General features: G+C 42.7%; 1 protein-coding gene across 6 annotated transcripts; it reads left to right on the top strand.

The window, feature by feature from the left end:
* The first annotated feature begins 5 nt into the window (after window positions 1-5).
* Tws (protein phosphatase 2 regulatory subunit tws) lies at window positions 6-23,149 on the top strand. Of its 6 annotated transcripts, XM_071770362.1 has the most exons (10): window positions 6-777; window positions 11,033-11,357; window positions 16,900-16,965; window positions 17,265-17,362; window positions 18,024-18,302; window positions 18,483-18,660; window positions 18,853-19,187; window positions 19,423-19,638; window positions 19,767-19,934; window positions 20,058-23,149. In XM_071770362.1, exons 2-9 carry the CDS (start codon window positions 11,273-11,275, stop codon window positions 19,917-19,919), a joined length of 1,410 nt encoding a protein of 469 aa, XP_071626463.1. In that variant the 5' UTR covers window positions 6-777; window positions 11,033-11,272; the 3' UTR covers window positions 19,920-19,934; window positions 20,058-23,149. The 6 variants fall into 6 exon arrangements, with proteins under 6 accessions (XP_071626463.1, XP_071626461.1, XP_071626462.1 ...); XM_071770360.1 differs by lacking the exons at window positions 6-777; window positions 11,033-11,357 and adding an exon at window positions 12,948-13,089; XM_071770361.1 differs by lacking the exons at window positions 6-777; window positions 11,033-11,357 and adding an exon at window positions 13,625-13,760.
* The last annotated feature ends 192 nt before the right edge of the window (window positions 23,150-23,341 follow it).

Here is a 23,341-nt window from a genome sequence, read left to right as displayed (position 1 = left end):
GTCGGGGCTCGGTCTCGGCCCGCTCGGCTCGACTCGGCTCGGTCCGGCCAAGTCCGGCCGGCGTGCTCGACGTTACGGCGCGGCCGACGCGCGACGGCAGACGGCAGGCAGTGGCAGGGTGGCACTGGTGCGAGTAGCCGAGTACTCACTCACAAATCTCACAATCAGTAGTAAACACCAATCGGTGTAAGACGGAACGGTGTAGGACTGTCGGAGCTGTCGGGTGGTAACCGTCGTCGCGCATTACGGTGCACGCGGCATTCGGCCAATTCGGCGGCCCGCCCGGCGTGCAGGCCGTGCAGCGTGCAGCGTGTCGCGTCGCGCATCGCGCACGGAAACTGGAAAAGTGGAAAGGAGATAGGAGAGCGCGTCGCGCGGGGTCTACAGCTACGGTCTACGGTGTTGCACAGTGCACGCATCGTTTCCCAAAAGACACCTGATGAAGTGATGAAAAGGCATCAGATCTGATCAGATCTGATCAGCTCGCCTCGAGGGCGCGCGGCCACAAGACCAGAGGGCAGAGGGGATTATCCTCGGTGTCACGGCAAAGTCATCGACACCGATGCGAGTTATCGGAAATATCGGACCGAGTGGCGAGTAACGTCCAACACGCAATCGTCAATCGTCAATCGTCGTCCTGTTGGCGCGACCGTTCCGAGGGAGCAGGAGAAGGCCCATCCTGTGCGTACGACCACCACGTACTCCACGTAGTCGCGATCGGATCCGCCACTCGCCAGCACTCGCCAGCAGGATCCGTTATCCTTACGGGTGTCACGGGTAAGTCCTCTACTTTTGCAAGTTATATCGGGCGGAAGTTTGCGACGCGACGCGACGCGACGGCGAAGGCGAAGGCGACCGCGTTTAACCCGGTCTCTTATTTTTCCAAGGTCGGAGGAATCCTTTTACGTTACAAAGGAACGCAATGTTTTTTCCCGCCACGCGTCCTGCACCAATGAATAACGCAACGTGTGACTTTTCACTCTTTCGCGGGACACGAAACACCGATATCCTGTGTCCCGTCCCCGCGCGCTTTTTCTCTTAATTTCAAATCAAATTAAATTAAATTAAATATACAAGTATCGCGTTCTCCTCTCTCTCTCTCTCTCTCTCTCTCTCTCTTTTAAATATAAATCCATATAAATCGACAGTTGTATAACCTTGGTATTTTTGAGCATTGGACTCACGAGAGTATGAGAGGGGCGACGTGTACGCGTGATACGTAATTTTGGTCGTTCTCAAAAAAGTTTGCAAAGTTTGCGATTCAAAATGTCGAGTGTCGGTGACACCTGCATCCTGCATCCTGCATCCTGCATCTCGGCCTCGGCACGCACGTGCGTCGAAATGACGAGGAATGGTGCGCGAAAACATTAGCCTGGGCCTAGATCCGAGCTCCGAGCTCTTGCATTGCCCTGCATCGTACGCTACGGCACGCTTTTACTTTGCACCTGCTGCATTCGAACCCGAAACACTGATCGTATACAGAGTTCCCTGCAGGACGAGACCCCATTGCAGTTTGCAGTCGATTTAAATTTTTCCAACAGCTTGTCTTGTGTCCAAGTCGATGAGAAGACGGGCGCGAGCGTACTACGTACACGTACGTCCTGGACAATACGCACGTTTTAATTACAAATACAAATCTCGTTATGTCGAAACGGTGGTTGATCGTTGAGGGTCACTGGGTCGCGAACATCTATTGCCGCTTGGCAAATAAGCCCTTCCGGTTACGCCTTCGTCGCGGTCGGTCGTCCGTCGTTCGTCGTCGTTTGCTCGAGTCCAAGACATCCTTCACATCCTTGCGTTGCGCCGGACAACGGTCAATGGTAATATCGCGATAACACATACACGATCGTCGCGGCGCGGCGTGGCGTAGCACCAACCACCAACTGTATCTACATACAAGCAAAAACGCCTGTGTTTGATATTTGATTGTACGTTAAGTCACTTGACTTGATCAACTAGCGCAAGTCGATTGTCGCGGCGTTGATGAGGGTAAATGATTATTTCATTTACGGACACAGGCACAGTTCATTGATTTGGCCAAAAATCTATTTCGGGTCGGGGCTTCTCTCATATTACTACTGTATAAACGTTGATATCGTTCGATCTATTCTCCTTGCTTAAAGTCCTATCCATCTACTTAAATCTATGTAGATACTAGATATATTACTGTGCGGATGGACGTTAATTATAGCGTTCGCGTTATATAAAAGACGAAATTTATGCGACACAAGTAAAGCAAAAATTAATTTGTGTAAAGAAACGTGATGGGAGAGAGAGAGAGAGAGAGAGAGAGAGAGAGAGAGAGGGGGGCGTTTTTTACTTTACTTGCGCGGTTTAACGCAAAAGCAAGTTGCATCCCATTAATGCGCGCCTCATCGATATTCAATCAAAGTGAATCGAAAGATGAAATGCATCGTCAATCGCGTTAACGCCTAATTAATTATCTATCGGTCTCGCGGATCACGTCGTGCTACAGAATTTCGGATCGCTGCGAAATGGTAGTTGTAAATTAGTAGCCTCCAGCGGCTAAAATTTAAGTCTATTTGTCTCGCGTTTGCTGCCATGCCTAATTTTACGGAGGATAACGGCAACGTGTTACCGATTGTATGATATTCTAGTACCATTGTCCGTTGCAACTAGGGCAGTATGCTAGACGATTGATTTGGAATTACGTTTAAACCTTTACAGTGAGGAGGGGAGGGAGGGGGTTCACTCTGGCATCTGACGTAAAAATAGTTATTCGAATCTTTCGTTGAAGGCGTCGCGAATCGAATCGAAATGTCGTACACGTGCACGTATTTCTTTGAAAAACCGAGAGAGAGAGGGATGGGGAGGGAGGGGAAGCACTATTCTTGCCCTTTATCACGTGAGATTCCGTGCAAATGTTTCGCTGATTCTGTGGCGTAGAATGACAATATCAGTGTAGAAAATACTACATCGACTACAAGCCGTATAACTTCCTCCTTCACATCTTCCCGCATATACGCGCTTACCTTACATTAAAGGTCGCACCTGTTTTCGATTCTGGGCTTTGATAATCTAAACACGATATATTCTCTTCGCGTTTATCGCGCACATGTTTGACGCGTGCGTAACCAAGTTTCTGATCGTTCAGCGGCTCGCTCGATCAGGGGCTTATATCGTCAAACCTGGCAGATTGACGCCCGAATGAATACATAAAAAATGATTTGCAGTTTGCAACGTTTGACTTGGGTTTTGTTTGAGGAACATGGCGAAAAATTTTCACGTTGTCACACGTTGTCGATAGACAACGATAATAAAAACTTTATCGAAAGGAGCACGTAGATCCGGAGCACGCGTCCGGTCCTAATGTTTCATTGATTTGTTTTTCATTTAAGAGAGAAAAGAAATGAATATACTTGAATATACGTATCGCGCGATTATTACGTTCATCGTCTCAAGACTGATCGACGCCGTCATTATTGCTACCAATGTAAATTTCGTAAACATTTAAACCAACGTTCTCTGCGCAGCTCGCGAGAGTGATGTTCGTATGGAGATGAAAGCGAAAGTACGACACGGTGTACCTATCTCTCTCCGAAACACGTACCCTAACGATCTCGCATAATGTCAAGAGTATGCATCTGCATTCCTTGTGTCCTCGGAGTTTAAAATATGTATTATCGTTACCTCAAATTTTTTTAATAATAAATTGTCATTGTCAAATCATTTGCTTATTAGCCGCGAGCAAGGTCTCCACGCGCAACTCGCTCTCACCCTGAGCATCCCGGGCCCTCCAGGGCCCGAGAACTTTCCACACACCACCACACGTCGCGAGGCGAGGCGAGATACCTACTATAATACCGATGTGAATTGAATTCCGAATGTAACCGGTGCTCACCTTGGCCCACTCTTTCAGGCTCTCTTATTTACGCTTTTTGACCAGCGAATTTATGTTTTATATATATATATATATATATATATATATATATATATATATATAATGCATAATACACTCATCATGCGAATCGCAAGTTCCGTCAAAGGAACTTTATTTCAATATGTCGCTATTGAAGATGAGTCAAATTTTAATTATTACAATTTCATTTAAATTTGCGACCAATAATCTCACTATTATATTATATATGTACGAGTTACTATTATTACGTCCATAAATACTTGTATCTTGACGTAATTATGAAACTGTACGTTATGATAAAATCAACAGGTGTTATAGAATACCACCTGATTGGAACGGAGAGAAAAGGCTGCTGATGCACTATCCTTGTATAATTATAATCGATATAATCATAATCGACATGCGATTGGCGATAATTGGCGATTTGTAGAGATAGTTGAAATTCCATCAAAGAAAAATAATTCTTTACATTTATTTTATATCATTGACATATACACGCACATAAACGTATATCGCTTGATCCCGCGGGATGATTTCGAAACTGTTCTCGCTTGCGTCAATGTAACGTAATAGATTAGTATTCTTCTCATAAACTTGGTCTTGGTTTCCTTTCACTAGTTGCGACGTCCGAATGTTCACGTGGAATGTAGCTCTCAAATAGCTTTTATAGTTGATTCGACAGCTTAATTTCGTTGAATTGCTCCGCGACCGAAACCGATTTAAGATTTAATATATCCTGTTACTTTAGTGCCAGGACAATAATGCAAATAAGTTTTAAGTCGATGTCTCACAGTCAGTGAAATCTCAGTCGAAACTCATCGAAAAAGCCACCAAAATCTCGCGATCGTCAAATAGATATTTTACTATTTTAGTTTAGATTAAGTGCGTAGGCGGCCGTGACCATTTCATTATTGAAACTGTTTTGCATATTTGACCACTAGATTGAGAATTTTTTTTACCACAAAATCTGAATAATTATGATCAACGACGAATTACGATCAACGTTTGCAGATTCGGTAAATGTGAATCTCGTTTCGTGCAGTGTTGTCGAAAATAGCGCGTCTCGATTGTATCTGCATGCTCGAAATAATGGAGAAAGTCGTTTCGATTAAATAATTACTGCCATTTCTCATTCCGCCAGTGGTAGATCGCTCAATAGTAGTCAATACGCATATCTTGGCCAGTTTGTGTTCGGGTAACGTGCAATGGGGAGCACGTGCGCTATTTGCCCCGCCATTAATTCGTCGTTGAACGTTCGCTTTATGTACCTACCTGACTTTGACTATTGTGTGTGTGTGTGTGTGTGTGTGTGTGTGTGTGTGTGTGTGCGCGCGTGCGCGTGCGCGTGCGCGTGCGTGCGTTAGTCAAACTTAAAAATTATCATTTTGGAGATAATTTCAGAATACATATTTTATGTTATGATATGTATCCGCCATTATACAGATTACGTTTTCCACTTTTATTTCCAGCGCTTTGTCAGTTTGGAGAGCTAATTATACGAGAAAAAATGGCGATGACGTAGCGCAGACATTTAAATGAAAGTTCTTTATGTTAACTAAACTATTCGTTAGAATCTCGTATCGTCGAACAAATCTATTTTCAATCACCTTAACAAATTCTTCTATATCGATCTTACCTATCTTTTCTCGAGCGCGTTACACGTAATCGATTACAAAAAATGAATAGATATCTGTGCGCGCGTACGTGTTTCGCTACGCCGCTACGTCATTTTTTCATCTTTTATTATATTATAATTTATAATATTATTCTGCTTCTTGAAGAGAAAAAGTTAGAAGGTTAGTCAGAGAGTCACTAACGACGACAGACACAAAAATTCGAGCACGTTCTCATTACCGGTGCGCGGCGGTTTTTGCCGAAATTTCTATAACGAACCGGCGTGGCGCGGCGCGCGGAGAGCTCGAACGGGGCGCGTTATCCCTCTCGATGGCGACGCGCGATGACCGAGACTACCGAAAGAAGATGCACTCGGCGACAAAGATTTCAAACCTTTAGCACCACTGCATGTGCTTCTTTAGCACGCGGTTTCTCAAGTCAATAAAGCCACGAGCTATCGATCCGCAAGAATCCTCTCTGTCTTTCTCTCCTCTTTAACCGCCCTTTAACCCGTACGTATCTTCCTTCTCTTCTCGAAGGCGAGCTGGCGGAGTACTACGCTACTAACAGATATACATATAATATATATATAGATATAGATAGTCAGATCAGATAAAAGATAGACGGACCGGACCACCTTCCGAAAGGACGCTCAAATCATCAGAGGTGGACAGAGATGGCTGACATGGCGTTTATCAATCTCCTGACGCGCGGACTGCGGCGCGGCGCGTTACCTGTGACCTGTGACCTGTGAGAATGAATAACACGATGGCGATACCGTGCCTACATGCGCGAATCGACGAGTCACTCTACATCTATCACCATCTATTTTAGATTTAGATCATATAGATTTATTGAGAAGAGAGAATTGAAAAAAGTTTGTTTTCGCGTCTGTCTTTTAACGTGTCTTCCTCAGAACCATGTACTTACTGGCGAATTTATTCAGAAATACTTGGTCTCGCATCATCTAAAGATCGCGATCACGATCGGCGATCCAGTAGTGTTAGAAGCGTTTGTATTATATTTATATACGTACATAGTTTTGATTCTTCTACACAATAACACTGCGATTTCGTGCAGTTGCGCATCTTGCAATCCAGTTATTACACGCTCGCTTTATTACATATCCATTGTATTACCATATTATCCGCGCAAAGTACAATAATTGTCAAGCGACAATTACTATATAATATATTCCGTCACAATTAGTTGGTTGATAGCGTTGAAACGTTGTTACTCTGTATAGCTCTATATACCAGAGTCGTGCACGATGGCTCGTGCCTTGAAATACATAGCTCTTTTATTACATAATATGATACGCTTCTTGCTCTAAATTCGTCGGCAAGTACATGCCTCTGGAAGATATGAACTTTAAACGAGCAATTCGGTATAAAAGAAGAAGCGGGACATTGCTAGTCCAAGTGCTATCGACTATCTCAACTATTTAGGTCAACGGTATCGCGTAGAGTGACTACGTCGGCGTCGCGTCGCGGCGTCGGGTCGGTTCGTCTGTCGACGACGTTGCAGCGTTGCAGGTGCATCTCTCAGCTTCTAATATGTACGCAGGATGCTAGCCGCGATATCAGCCGAAAAATAAAAGCCATCCTTATATTATAATACCCATCCGAGCGGCAGGTATATAGTTGCAAGAAAGAGCGCAGGTGCTTGCAAACAGAGATCACTCGCGATTACTTCGGTGCGGGCTCCCCGGAAGGATCAGGGCTCCATCGACGGCGACGTGCGAAGGATTCTCGGGATCGTTCGCTTTCAGAGCCAATTATTTCAATATACGATAGCTAGGATAGGCTATTTGCGTTGCAACGTTATATTTTCTGATGAGGGTCACCTATTAACGGCATCCCGATGGACATTTTTAATAGGCTATTAATGTTAATGCGACGACGTACTTTCTAACGCTGATGGATGGAGCTCTCTCTCTCTCTCTCTCTCTCTCTCTCTCTCTCTCTCTCTCTCTCTCTCTTTGCTCGACGATACGTGTAATGCTATTTTGTGTGTGTGCGTGTGCGTGCGTGCGTACGTGCGTGTTCGATCATGTTTTTAGGGCAATGATGAAGCGACATTTTATTTGTAAGATAATTATAATAAATGCGGATTGCATTGCACATTTATATGGAATTTTCTAACGCGATTACGTTTACTCGACAAAACACATTTTGCACTTATAGCCGAAGGAAGCAAAAAGGATATTTATCGAGAGATATCCGCGACTATCTTTTTCTCTCTTTGCTCTTCCTGTCTCTATAGTTTGAGGAAGCGTCTCTGTCGAGTTCTGCTTTCATTCCGCTTTGAAATTACTATCCTACGGGGCCAACACCCTACGCTACGCCGAGATACGGTATTGGCGAAATATCGTGACTCGTTTATGGGTTCGTCGTTACGAGTATATGTATATATGCATTTGTTGCATTTCTCGTAAATTCATTTTTCTCTTTATGTACAATATTTCGGGTAAATAAAGTAAAGCTGCAACTGCGAAGTCTTACAAAAGCAGCAGGCAGTTATAGGGGTTCATCGATATGACCTACTACCTAATTGTAAGCTTTTCTAGCACTTTCCTCGACATCATCAACATTAGCCTACTATTACTGATATGTATGTAAATTTACTTCTTTTGCCAATATTTCTTCAATACTCTATTTCTCAATCCCGTAAAATACATTAATTTGTAACGATTTGGTCAGATTTGGCTGAAATATATTTTCGTCCTATCGTATAATATCTAATGTTTCGGTCCTGCGCGCGCTTCACACAAAACTAATAATAATGTAGGATAACTTTTAGGAATGAAAATTAGGAACGCGATGTGGAATGGGTAGTTTTATTTTAATAAATGAAAATTGCTGGCAAGCCTCGAATATACGAACTACGACGAAGATGTCGGAGAAAGCTTACGACAGTTGACAGTGTTGACGCAGTGGCGACAGTTGACGCAGCTTTTACGAAATATGGGATGGATTATAATTTGAAAAAGTATACATGATACAATTATACAATAATTGATATAATAACCCTCGCAGACGTAATAAGAAAGATCATAGAGATGCGCCGTGTTGCCTCTTTTGCTCTTTTTTTGTGCAAGCACAAGCCTGTTTCCTACGTCCTACACGCTACACACACGATGCCGATGCAGCAGTTATTTCTTAATATTATTTGTTTTTTTCTAATCGGGTATTTTCTATCGGGATCAATGGTATTCGCTTAACGGCGATTTCACCTCTGCTTGCCTGCCTGCCTGCTTACAACATACTTGCTTTTTCGCGCGACTTTTTTTCCCTTTATTCCCTATTGGCTATTTCATCTCCTCGGATCATTACCATTTCAATAAGACACAAATTTTTGCGGCGCGCGCGTGCGATTACTCGCTGGAAATGTACGCGAATGAAAGATATTTTTGGGCATAAGATCCAGCCGGAAAATTCTCTGGCCCGGCGCCAACGATTCCAGTCTTCGCGTCGCGTCGCGTCGGCTCGGCTCGGCAAACTAATTCATCCGTCTACGTCTACGAGATTATACCCTTTTTTCGCCGTGAATATCGTGAATTAGAGATCCATAGTCGCGTGGACTTTGTTAACCTTAACACATATCTAATTTGTTCTAATATATAATAGCTTATCATTATATACATATTAAGTTGCGCAGACTCTGTGGTCGTTGGTCGTATTTGACCCGTCCGACGGATCTGATGTCAGATCTGTCGGATTATTTTTTCGAGTTAAACGCCGAAATTTTTTAAGTAAATTTGGGACTGACAATATTTTAAAGTTACTAACGTCATATATTTTCAATATCAAAATCCGCAGAAGAGTGAAAAGTAGAATAAGGTAAATTATTCGATGATTGCGCCGAAATTTATTTTAATTTAATCATATTATTCGAGCTTCCTTTCTCTTACAAGGATCGTCGCGATAATCTCTATTTCTATCCATTGCTCAAATGGAGAATGACGATATGGAGCGTGCCGCGCGAGTATGATCCGTTCGTAAATTAGCTCATATATATATATATATATAGTGATCTTACCATTTGAATCGTTAGGTAAGAGATTCGCCGTTGTAGTAGAGATTTAGCGTTAAACATCCAGCCTTGTCTCTTCTCGCAAATGGCGTTTTACTTTTGCACTATATGTAACTATATCAGCTATAATTTAGATTTAGGTAATTATGAAAATGAAACAATATTAATTTTCAGTATTTTCAATCGTTTTAACATCGCGATTCGCGATCATTCAATTTGTTATTTGTTATTTCCATTAGGATACAGCTGCACGTTATTCGGGATTCGGGACGAAAAGAGTTTTGGCCGATGGTAAACTCTCACGAGTCATTAACTTATAGGACTTACACCAATTTAACATTGCGGCGCCGGATCTTCCGTAAATAATATACGTACTGTATGCACATATGTTTGTATGTGTAATGTATATACCTTCATTCCCTTTTCATTATCGTTATTTACCACTTGTCAACGTTCAACGTGATTGCAGATATTGAGACGTATCATTAAACGTTAAGAACCATAATCGCGAAATATCTCGCGCGAAATTGACTGCAACATGTATGTTTGCAACGCGATTGGCGCACGTTGAATGCACGTCGAATGTATGTCGCGCGTGCCATATTTTTTGATATTTTTTGATATTATCAAGTTACAGAGTTACATATAGCTTTCGAGATCTTTATGTGACGGTGACGTGTATAAAATATATAAGTTTCAGATAAAGACGAAGCGATCTTTGAGTGAGAATAAATGAACGAGCGTTCTTATTATTAGCTACGTCTCTACGAGGTACTCTACGTAGTCGCGATGCAATGTAGTGTCGAATTAAATGAGTCGCGATTAAATAAGCACTCGCGAGTATGTGTGCGTCTCGCACCACTCGCACACAGTTCGAACTTGCGACAATTGCGAATCGCATGTGGCCTTTCAGTCCTCAGACTTAACCCAAGGTCCATCACGCCTTACTTATCCGTACGCTGGATTACTGGATTACTCGATAACACACAACCAACCAGGGTTTTGTGTTCTGTAACGTGTCTGGATCGTGTCTTATTAATGTCCTACACGAGATATTGACGCGTTTAAGAGCATTACACGAATACTTGAATGTTTATACAACAGGTTTTTATCAAGCACGCATTTATGAAACGTATAATCGTGCGAGTACGGTTAAACAGCTTGTAAAACAGCTTGCCACAAGCGAGTCACAGCGAGTCGCGTTGTTTAGGTTTAGGTTTAGGAAAGTGTGCAATGGGGAAGATGGATATCGATTTTACGGTCTTACAAATCAGTCGCGATTAAAGCACGATACGCGATAAAAATCGAGTGAGATCTAAAACGTAAAACTTAAAACGTGAATAAAGAGGGAACACGAGAAGAGGGGAAAAAACCCCGAGAGACGGGAAGGAATCGCCTGAGTCGCCTGACGATCGATCGCCCGAACGACTAGACTTTAGATTTAGAGAAAGGGAACGTATAGACAAGAGACACACACACACACACAGAGATTTTGTTTTCCAGCGGCGACGAAGCGACAAAAGTGGACGAAGCTAAGGCTGACGCTGACCGCGAGAATAACAGCTGGCAGGAAGCTGAGGAGGTTAGCGAGGTGTCACCACGCGTCACGCCGGGGTGGTGGGTCTATGGGGGGCTCCGCCCCAGCGGTCCCCCGGCTCGAATCCAATCGGCAACTGCCGGAACGGCGGTGCCATCTTGGCACGGGCCAAGACCGCCCCGCTTCCGGTACCACCGTCCAAACGGATGAAGAGTCCCTCCAACGTCATGAGGCAGTCCAGCCTCACGAAACTCGGTTCCATCATCAACACCGCCGTCAACAAACGTGCCGGTGAGTACTGACAATGAGTATTAGTCTGCCCGGTCTGCCCCTACCGTCTCATCGTCTCTTCAGACGTACGTTTCTTGAAACGCGCAAAACTCCAATTTTTTTCTGATTGACTTAAATTGACTGAAACACCAAGACGTGTTATTCGTTAGGAAGGAATATCGTTCCTTCCCTTTCCCTCGATGGAATATCTCCTTTCTAAATTTGTCGAATCGTCATCGGTGTCGTACGTCGCGCGTCTCAGTACAGGGTACAGGACTCGATGTTTACTTATAGTTTCAACTTGAAGCGCGTGGCACGTATTTTTCGCGCGGACGCGACAAACTTTTAAACTCTAGTCTGTCCTCGCGCCTATCCACGTGTGTAAGCGCTTTGGTTACCCCAGTTACGCGCCGTTTCGAGAACGTCGAGAATCTTTCCCTGCATGGCCGCGCGTCGTGTCGCGCCTAATGGATAAAAGTAAAATAAACGTATACTATAGAATCAAATATGTACTTACGTAGAATTTTGAAATTTTTCAACGGAAAATCCTAATTGCAAAATTCACGATATGGTGATTTTGATCTTATTCCAGAATTTTAATCAGTATATAGACTCTGGATAAGCGATCGATACAAGAATCGGTACTTTGTGGCAAGTTACGATAATCCAGAGTAGCACTTTGAGATAAGCTCCGCACATAAGAAACTTAATTGTTTGTCTATCACGCGTAAACGCGTGAAAAATGCGTACGTGGAAATTGTTGTATCTATCGCACAATAGTCACAGTTCGGAATGTTCTTCCGCTACTTGATTTCTTTATCAGAGAACGTACATTGCGCTTTAATCGAACGACGTCAGCGTTCCACCTTTTCGACTCCTTCGAGTCGTGTTGGCTTTTACTCGAGCGAACCTGTATTACATTCCTGTCACCCTGCACGTATCCATCAAGGTTTTTCAACATTAAATAATAATGGGATTTTATTACGTGTCTAATCTATAGGTATATGCTTGCTTCGAGATAATTTGGAGCTTTCTCTTTTCACATCTTTTTTCACTACAAAGACGCGTCGTCCTCCCGAAGAACCGCACGTCGTTATACTTTATGCGCGTATATATAGAAAATTTTAAATCGATCGCTTACATATGCACAGCAAGTACTCAACATCCTTCTTCAATTTAACTATTGAACAGATTGTTTCTACTCGATTTAAGAATGTAATTTATTCTTAATTCTTACTTCTTTTTCTGCCTTCGTTACTGGCTTTTATCAGCTTTCGTTTCACAAATCATTTGCCGTGTATCGTAGCGTACGTGCCTGATATACTTATGTATATGTTTTTTTACGAAATCTTTTTTACGTTAATAAAAGAAGCAATAAAACTTTGAGATTTCATATTTGGCGGCGTAAACACTTGTCCCGGAATCGACATTGCGTGCGAGAAGGAGCAAAGATTTCGAAATTGTTCACAATTCGTTAGAACGTCGTTGTGTGCGGGAAATACTCTGGTGTCGCGGTTGTCGCGTTGCGACGAGGTAAACTCGTCAAGGTAAGGTAAGGTGAGGTAAGGTTGCCGTTGATACGCGAGCCACGCGAGGATGTATTCGCTAGATCGTGTGCGTGTTGGGAGAAGCGCTGTCGCTGTCGCTGTCTATTCGAACGAAAATATGGTTCGTTACGTGGTAACGCGTAATAAGCGGAAGGAAGAGAAGAACGCGAACGCCGCGGCCGTTTGCGCCGACCACACTTACTTCCGTGAGTACCGAACCGAGATGACTGGCGTGCACGTCACTCGCGGCTCGCGGGTAAGCGCAACTCACAGATCACCTACTTATATGTATTACATACAATACATCCTTGGGAGCGCACGGAAAGTATGGAAACGTCTGTCCTTACGACAGTCGTGTCCAAATACTTGGAATCTTTCGAATTACATTGTTTTAGACATCAGAGATTTGTTATCGCGGTACGCGGGTGTTGAAATTTTAGTAGAGATGCAATCTCGTTAGTACAAACATATTAACGTAGTGACTCTAATACGTTTGGCAAAGCGAGCTTCGTCGCTCGTCCTAGCTTCACGTACTTGGTACCACTTTGAGATAGTCTCTCGAGCGTCGCGTCGCGTCGCGTCTCGTCTCGTCTCGTCTCGTCTCTTTCTGTCAACGTGATAAGTCAAGTTGCCGACGTGAGTCGTCGCGTCGCGTCGATTAGTTGAGCGGTGAGCTTTCGGCCACTCTCTGGATTATTTCTGCGGATTAATCGAAAACGATGATTAGCCTTTCGAGCTAATTTCGGATGTTGGAAAATGGATCAGTCGGAAATCCGTGCCTTTGGATCCGGGACCTTGGCGCACTCGCGAGGGAGTACGACGTCGCCTCTGTTTTCTTCTCTCGAGGAGTTACATGACAAATTAACGGAGCTCTTAGGTAAATTCTACAACATCGAGAGCGAAAGCTCTTATATATCTCTTATATCTCGACGAAGCGCGACGATGCGGAATTTCTTCTTGGGTCGTGAGATGACCTCTCTCTGCGTCTCTCCTTGGAATAGCAGTGTACTAACAAATATCACGGCAAACATATATCCCTAGCACAGCTATTATAGCTGATGCCGTGCGCTAGGTCGCGCTCGATCCACGTAACACGCTTTTGCCAAGTGATCTCTCTGTTTTCGCGGGATTTCGCAGCTATGTTGTTATACGCAGACAGGTCGCTCGCGATTAAGAGCCACGTTTGGAGCCACTCGCCTCTTGGCCCCGATCACATTTTATCAAGTACCTGTACGATCGAAAAAACATGGAATGTAAAACACGTTCTGGTCAAAGATATCGAAACTTTTTTTGGGAAAAAAGAAAAAACAACTTTCCAAGATAACAAAAACATTTTTACTGTCTTTAACGTAAATGTAAACGTAAACGTAAACGTCAATGTGAGCAATGCTCTTGTTATTACTGCACGTTATTAAATTTGATATAGACTATAGACGAAAAGGAATAACTGTCTTTTTCTCGAGAGGCAGAGCTGTCTAACGTAAGCAACGAAATAACGACCGTGCAGTACTGTGTGTATGTACCTATTACATATCTCGATCTCGAGGGCACCTGGTATCTTTGCGGGTCTTATATCTGGATTATCTGGGATGCTGCCGAAACGCTTTTACATTTTTTGGGTTGTTTGCTATCCAAATATACCGTTGGCGATCGGCGTTGGCCGATCGTTCGATACGTGTGTATTGGAACTATTGGAAGAGAAAAGGGGAAGAGAAGAAACATCTCCGATACAATTACAAGATACAAAAGTAACGCGCCTGGCTCGTCCTCAAACTGAAACTCATCAAAGTTGCCGCCTAGCCGCCTTGACGCTTGACGCCTTGCCGCGTAGCGTAGATTCGCGGCGATTCGCGGCTTCTCGGCTATCCTCGTCGATCCTCGTCAGTTCTCGTCTATTCTCGGCGGCACGTTCGCGCAGACTCCGCGCCGCGCGTCGTCGAGCACCGCCACCGCGTGTAACTGTAAGATGGTGGTTACCGCGGAGCGGAGGTAGCGCGCGCGCGAGTAGCGAGACGGCGAACGGCGAGACCTGGCTGTTGGCTCAGTTGGCTGTGGCTCTGGCTGCGCAGTGACGTCACGCCATAGTCGCGTTGTGCGGTTATGCGCCTGTGAACTTCCGCCATTGAGAGCAGCCGCGCGTTACGTCGAGACTCGAGACTCGAGACTCGAGAGAGAGAGCGCTTTATGGCACGGTGCTTGGCCGAAAATATGTGACAGAGGATCGGTGGCGCACGGTCTGGATCAGTCGCGTGTTTCTCTCGCGTAGCGAACTATCTCGTCGCCTGGTCGAGTGCGAGTGGTCGCCGGCGTGGCGTGGCGTGGTGTGGTCGTGTGGTGGCTCGCACGCGCGTACGCTCGTGGATCCCGTAAATCGGGAGTAAACTAGCGCGTGAACGCTCTCCTCTCTCCGCTCTCCGCTTGCGTGTATTGCCCCTCGTGTGTCGTGTCGAGATGGCCGGTAAGTAGTGCTCCAACTACCGTGGTGGCTCTTAATAAGCCGGCGCATATACGTGTCCGCGCGCCGCCAACGACGCGCCAGCGACGGCTACGACGTTTCGCGCTGCTCCTGCTCCTGCTCCTGCTCCTGCTTCCTGCTGTGCAGCTCGTCTCCTCGCCCTCTCGCTTCGCCCGCGCCGCGGCGAGGCGAACCTTGACCCAGATTAGGGACGCGGGTATAATCGCGACGCGAGTCCTCTCGGTCTGAACGTCTCTCTTCGCGTAATAGCGCATCCTTCGCGCCCGCACTCCGGATTCTCCCTGGTGCGTGGGGGGGCAGCTACCTATGTGCCCGTCGCCGGCGACGGCGACAACAGCGGTGGCGACGGCGGCGGCAACGGCAACGGCGGCGGCGGTGGTGGTGGCGGTGGCGGTGGCGGCAACGGCGGCGGCGGCGGCGGCGGCGGCCTAGAAACACGATGGATTACGCCGAAACTTCAAGTAGGCTCACTTTTACCTCTCTTCCCCTCATCTGTTCCGCTCATCCTCCGCAATCCGCACGCGTGTCACGTCTCGCGCGACCTTCGCAGGTCGCAGGAGGACTTTGCGCCGGCCATCTTCACCGAGTCCCCTCTTCGCTTCTCTTCGCTCTCGATCGCACAGTCCGTCTTCTACCGCTCGTACGGTGTTTTCCAAGTGACCGAAGTGACTCCAACAAGCCACGCGCAACTATTTTCCAACAGAGATGATTTCTTTACTCGCTCTCTTGTTTGCAGACACACTCTTACTCTTGTCTGCCTTTCAGTTCAAAGGTTCAAAGTAACGCAGCAAAACCTTTGTCATCGGCGCGTAGGAAGCGTTACTGGCGTTACTGCATGCATTTTCTTTTGCTCCATCCCGCAGGTGCATAGCAGTAGTACCCTAGGATGGCCATCATTTCGCTTTACTCCTCTCAACTTGATGTGCCTCTCCTTCATGTGCCTACTTTGTATACATAATTTTTTTCTATTTGATCCAAAGCTTTGCGAAATAACAACGTACTTTTCTCCATTCCCTGCCATTGTGTGGAGATATCTCATTTCCGTATTGGAAGTGCAACTCTGTATGCTACATCAGGGAGAGACATCCAAGTTATTTCCACATAAATTTACTATTTCTAAACAACGTGCGTCACTTGTGCTACTCTGGGCTTCTTTATACAGATTGTATAAATCGAATGTTTATACACATTCCACCATCTATGGCTCTTGTTCTCCGTATGCAGGCATTTGATCTTAAATTTTTTCTTAGACTTACGCGGATCTTGCTTAATAAAATAAAGACGTATGTATAAATGTATATTGTGCCATTTCTTTTCGTTTATCTGTTATGACTGGAAAGTTGCTATTGACAAAGACTAAAACGCACTGCGTTCTCTGATTAAGACACAAAAGGTGATCGCGTATTCCAAAGTAATTTTTATTAATTATTACTTATATCATTCGCGCACGCGCCAAGTTATCATGTCAATCTGAGACAAATGAGCAACAGGAGAGAGATATTTCGTTTTAAAATCACTATTATACGATATTATATTACAGGCAATGGTGACATACAGTGGTGCTTCTCACAAGTGAAGGGGACCTTAGAAGATGACGTTACGGAAGGCAAGTTTCACCGGAGAGAGAAACATCTTGTCTTTTATCTTATCGGTTTACCAGCATACCAAAATAAAACAAACAACTAGTCGCGAATCACGGCTTTGCACATGCGTATCGAGATTCTGATTCAAAATTTATCTCGCGTAGCTCACACAAATTCATTCTTTTAGTTTGCATTACAATATAGATATAGATTAATGTATTCTTGACTCACGTCAAGATTCTTTCACAAGTTTTGTCATATGCTGTACAAAATTATATTTGTATAATAAATATGAGTGTTACGTTTTTTTTTCTTATTGCAGCTGACATAATCTCATGCGTTGAATTTAATCACGATGGCGATCTCCTCGCGACAGGAGACAAGGGTGGACGCGTTGTCATTTTTCAAAGAGACCCCATTGTAAGTGCAGTTGCAATTATACGATTTAAAAGATGGACAACGTTCAAGTAAACAAACGCTTTCTGTTTAAAATATGATTAGCCAAACAATCCGCGTGTCACTCTTAATACGTATGTCTTGCACACATGTTGCTACCTTTTTTTTTGTGACGACGTAATACATCCTATGATACACGTATAACGATACGTGACGATACGCATCTTACGCGAGTCACGTATATTTGGAGCGTCATGTTAGAGTCTCAACTCTGATACGTTCCATCGATGACGTTTGATGTATAGAAGAAGAAAATACACGTTACATATTTACAAGACTTTCTATTTTGTTGTAAGACGCATCTGACTGTTTCTACCATCTTTACACACAAAGGCAGGCTTATGTAACATTTAATAATCTGGTATCTGTCTGATCTTCTATTGGGCCACAAACGGCTCTTCACTGAGTCTATTAAAGATGTAAGCCGTTTGAGCTTACACGATGGACATTGATCAAGATTGCTTAGATGAGCATTATAAGATTATAGATGTAGATGGTTATAAGTTATAAACTTTCAAGCGTGATACTTGGATTGTTACAACTGAATCTATCAACTAGTATTAACGTTAAGATACCCGTGTTGTTAAAGTAATAAATTATGAAAATGATAACATTGTTTGCACAGAGTAAAAACAGTATACCACGAAGAGGCGAATACAATGTGTATAGCACTTTCCAGAGCCACGAACCTGAGTTCGATTACCTAAAATCACTAGAGATAGAAGAAAAAATTAATAAAATTAGGTGGCTAAAAAGAAAGAACCCTGCTCACTTTTTACTCTCCACGAACGATAAAACAATCAAGTTGTGGAAAGTTAGTGAGAGAGATAAAAGAGTGGAGGGGTATAATACGAAAGAGGAGAATGGCACGATACGCGATCCTGCCTGCATCACTGCCTTGAGGGTAAGGGATTCTGGGTTGTATATTTGATTTATTTTTATTCTGGATTTACCTTACTATTATCAAACGCGCGACGATAAAAGTTTACGTGTGTCATCTATTTTGAGAAGAGTAGTACACAACGTGTACAAAATTATGTTTGATACGCTTTTTTTTTATTGTATTACCGCGTGTGTTACATAGGTGCCAACCATAAAACCAATGGAGTTGATGGTAGAGGCATCACCAAGGAGGATATTTGCCAATGCGCACACCTATCACATAAACAGTATAAGTGTCAACAGTGATCAAGAGACATACCTCAGTGCTGATGATCTTAGAATTAATCTTTGGCACCTTGAGATAACTGACCAGAGTTTTAGTATCCTTTCTTTTCTTTATGAATCGTGCATGAATCAATATTTCTTACATTGGATGATATTTTCTGCAATATTCCAGAATATTAGTTTGCCAGCTTATAGCTTATATTATATTATATATATATATATATATATATATATATATATATATATAATATTAGGAGATATATAATTTTCTTAACCGTAGCATACAGATATAGTAGACATTAAGCCAACTAATATGGAAGAGTTAACGGAAGTCATAACTGCGGCGGAATTTCATCCTGCGGAATGCAACGTGTTGGTGTACAGTAGTAGCAAAGGAACTATTAGACTTTGCGATATGAGATCTGCTGCTCTCTGCGATCAGCACAGTAAGCTCTTCGAGGAGCCTGAAGATCCAACCAATAGGAGTTTTTTCTCAGAAATTATTTCAAGCATAAGCGATGTAAAGCTCAGTAATTCTGGAAGATACATGATCAGCAGAGACTACCTCAGCGTGAAAGTGTGGGACTTGCAAATGGAGACCAAACCAATCGAATGTTATCCTGTAAGTTTGTATGCTCTGTGATATTCCTAAGGAAAGCGACACACACACACACATCTTTTATAGAAATGAAACTCTTGATATGTGCGTAACCCGCTGTCGTAAACCTACATTTTCTGCAACAACCTTTTTTTTTCATTCGATAAATATTTCCTACTTTATCGCAGGAGATGTATATCATCATCCGCGTATAACTGTGTCACATAATTGTCTGAATATAACCTTTTTGTTACAACAGGTACACGAATACTTGAGATCAAAATTATGTTCATTGTATGAAAATGACTGTATCTTCGACAAGTTTGAATGTTGTTGGAGCGGTAATGACTCTGCTATTATGACGGGCTCGTACAACAATTTCTTCCGAGTATTTGATCGTACGACCAAACGCGATCTTACTTTGGAGGCAGCACGCGACATTGCCAAACCGAAAACACTCCTGAAGCCAAGGAAGGTTAGTACATTTACGAGATCTTGCTTTATTCTCATAAAGAGTCATATTGTACGCCAGCCGTGCATATTGCATATGCCGCGACTTAAAGTTGAAACATTTACTTATGTTTGTTACACGCGCGTGCGTAGGTATGCACCGGTGGCAAACGCAAGAAGGATGAGATTAGCGTCGACTGCCTGGACTTTAATAAGAAAATACTTCACACTGCGTGGCATCCATCTGAAAATGTGGTGGCTGTCGCTGCTACGAACAATCTCTTCCTATTCCAAGACAAACTCTAGCATATCTGTATGCAAGTACGTAAATAATTTGAATTGAATATTAGCTAGACTGCTAGAGAATCAAGCCATATTAGCATTGAAGTTTTGCTCGTGTGATTTGTGTGGTTACGTGCGACGTAAACCGATTGTCTCTTGTAGATTATACAACGGTATATATTGACGTGAGCTAGGCACGTTGAACTGAAAACTCCCAGTGGAACCACAGGTGTCCGAGAGTACGAGTGACGATAGTCGACTACTAGTCTGTCAGTGGTTGACTGACCGAAAAGTGGTGTACGTAGCGCCGTCCACGCAGCTCACATTCATACATACTATACACACACACACACACACACACACACACCAGGATAGACATACCAGGATTGTGCACCCCATAATTTGTCGCGTGCATATGTGTATGAAAAGAGATGTGCAAACGCGAAACACACGCATAACTCTTCAGGCTATCAATAAATTCGCTAGCTCAAATATATTCGCAGATGAAAAGGAGACGTACGCTTTCGGCAGAATATGTGATTCAATCGATTCGCAGACTCGTGTTGGCAGTTGATATATGACTTATATAAACTAGTAATGGTTAGTAATCTTTTGCGCTTGTATTATAAAAAATTGTGCCATCGCACAGCGTAGTCTATATGTGACTCGGCTATACAGAGACTACCAGGGTGTTTGATTATCCTATCAGTGAAACAGGCGGCAGGGTGAGTGGAGCGCGGGGATACGGATTACGAGTCGCGCGCTGATGTTTACGCACACGTCATACGAATATGTGGTAAAAACTTTATAAGTCTTTTTCCTTAATTGATATATGCCTAACTATATATAGCGTGAAAAAAAGCAAAAAAGCAAAAAATAGAAAAGAAAAAGAAAAACGAGAGGGGTCAGTCATGCCAATGAGATTAATCTGTAATTATTGTAACGATATAATTTTACTTATTGTATTTGTTGTACTTGAATTATGGCACGGGCGACACTTGAATTACGAACGGAAAAAGAAAAAGAAATACGCGAGAAAATCAAGTCGTCGAAGCAAATTTTCCTCTTACAACGCGCTTTGCGACTAATAATCCGATCCGAGCGTTTCTGACCTCGACGTAAGAGAGTATGGAGCAAGTAAATAAATAAGATTTACGAATAGTTTTGTGCTTGTAGAATCGAAATGACGACGGTTACCACTATGAAAGCGTTCGACTTTCGATAAAGTAACCTGTGTCTACATTATTTGTCTACCATTTACCGTTTATAATACACAAGTCGGTATCACGCTTGTTAAACGCGCGTGCGTGATAGGCCTATTTTCTCGTTAGTTTATTACTCTCGCGAACCAATTGTTTATCTCAGTCGCCAATACGAGTCAAAATGACGATAGAAAGTATAATAAGCCGGTATCTTTCCTTACATTATGGATATCTGAAAAAACCAAATGTTGCTGCACTAAATACATCAAGCAATAAGTGGCGCCGATTTAAGACAATGTATAATAAAATATATCAATCGTCATTTTCTAAAAAAGAAAAAAAAAAGAAGATGTGCCCCGATCGGGAGATAAACGGAAATCGCATAGATATGGAATACAGATTTTCTAATCTTTATTAATAACTTATCGACACTCTTATACTCCTACAGATATAAGCAGCAATTTCGTACATGAATAAAATAAACCTAAAAGTGCATTTGTGACGATGGTAAGCTGGGCTTGCAGAGTTTATACAAATAAAATATTTGCCGAATAATGTACACCAGCATAATGTAACTTTGATAAATATCCAAATCATGAAACAGAATATTCATGTTGAAAACTCACACACGCGTCCTCTACAATCTTTTTACCATTTGCCATTTACCATTTACCATTTACCATTTACATTTCTTTGCACATTCACCGTTGGTCAAAGAAATCCACCGTTGTATCGTGGAAAGTAGCACGTCGGTAAAGTAATGCGATATAATATACGCAGACGACGAAAATAATACACAAGTAATGAATAAAAGTAATGGAAAATGATTCGATACATACATATACGAATATTTCGTATATTAGTTTTCAATGTCGAATCGTCTTGTAAGAACAATCCGCAGATCATCAGATATATACGTATCAGAGAAAGCTTTAGAGATGACGCGTTAAATTGTGTGCTTTCTATATGCAATCGATATTCTAATTTCATAATTATCTACACATGTATATTACGACATACGTGAATCATATTTACAATATTTCTAAAGAGATTTTTATAAAGGGATAGAACTCGACGTTTTTACCCAGATAGACGTCATATTACGTATGACCGGAGAGCGTGTTCCTTTGGGTCTGTTTTTTATTATCGCTGAACTGCCTGCACTAGTTTAGCGATAGAGAAAACAGACCCTTAGTTTTTTCACGTTGCGTGTGAGTTTTAAATGTGACGTGTGATGTGTGTGTGTGTGTGTGTGTGTGTGTATCATATACATATGCATATACAGACATGCACGTACATATATACATACATGATACATATAAATATATTTCTAAAGTAAAACTGCGTGGGAAAAAAAAACTGCTTCGTGATAATGTAAGAATAAAGTTGTAGATTTATAGAGACAGGATTGAAATTGAAACAATGAAAAGATATATGCACATGGAATGTAATTTTTTATGGTAAAAATAACGCTTCTTCATTGGACGACGTGCTTGCACGATCATCGATGGGAATACGCGAAAAGTTCAAGTTTAATAAGTTTCACGTATGTACAAATCATTTTGGAATATGTCGGAAGAGTAGTTTTGAAGATCTCTTAATTTTCGATTTGTGAGAAAGCAGGGGGGAGGGGGTGTGAGAGAGCGAATAGATAGTTTTTTAAAAAAAGATAAAGAGCGACGACCGTGGGATTATACCTAAGGCTGATCTGATTAAATTCGTGGATCGTGAATTTGAATGGATTTTTAAAATATAACATTGACAATTCTTTTGGAAAAAAGTCTGCATAATTGACAATTATAATATACATATAATGTTAAAGTCGCGTGAAAAGTGAAAAGTCGTTTTAATTAATTATACTCCGCATCGATCTGCATTCATCAGTCATCAGTCATCACTCATCGATTCATTACTCATTTACACAACGAGCGATTTCATTTAGGTAGCGTTTAATTAAGTTACGATCACAAACAAAGACCCTTTGGATATACTATATCTTGTGCGCTGTTTCCAGAGCCAATAAATTGCGTATTATTATTACGTTTCTTGTAACTCGGTGTTGTTCTTTATTAATTCGCGACGATGACGATCGTAACGGGAATCCTGGGCCCTGGCACCTGGCTGGTGGCACGCGAGACCTATCTCATCGATGTGATAATAGAAAACCGTTGTATGTACGTTATTGTCTCGTATCGTTGTTGTTAGCACCAAAGTTGGAGGCTCTATTTTTATTAACAATCGCGC

The sequence above is a fragment of the Temnothorax longispinosus genome, chromosome 2 (genome assembly GCF_030848805.1).
Source record: "Temnothorax longispinosus isolate EJ_2023e chromosome 2, Tlon_JGU_v1, whole genome shotgun sequence".
Taxonomy (NCBI): domain Eukaryota; kingdom Metazoa; phylum Arthropoda; class Insecta; order Hymenoptera; family Formicidae; genus Temnothorax; species Temnothorax longispinosus.
The sequence above is the reverse complement of the archived record's forward strand: the minus strand, read 5'-3'. Positions and strand labels throughout refer to the sequence as shown.

Excerpts from the sequence above, each read along its gene's own strand:
- Tws (XM_071770361.1), top strand. The coding sequence starts at position 13,640 with ATGGATCAGTCGGAAATCCGTGCCTTTGGATCCGGGACCTTGGCGCAC. Across the intron at positions 19,188-19,422 it reads AACCAATCGAATGTTATCCT|GTACACGAATACTTGAGATC; the intron begins GTAAGTTTGTAT and ends TTGTTACAACAG. Across the intron at positions 19,639-19,766 it reads CACTCCTGAAGCCAAGGAAG|GTATGCACCGGTGGCAAACG; the intron begins GTTAGTACATTT and ends GCGCGTGCGTAG.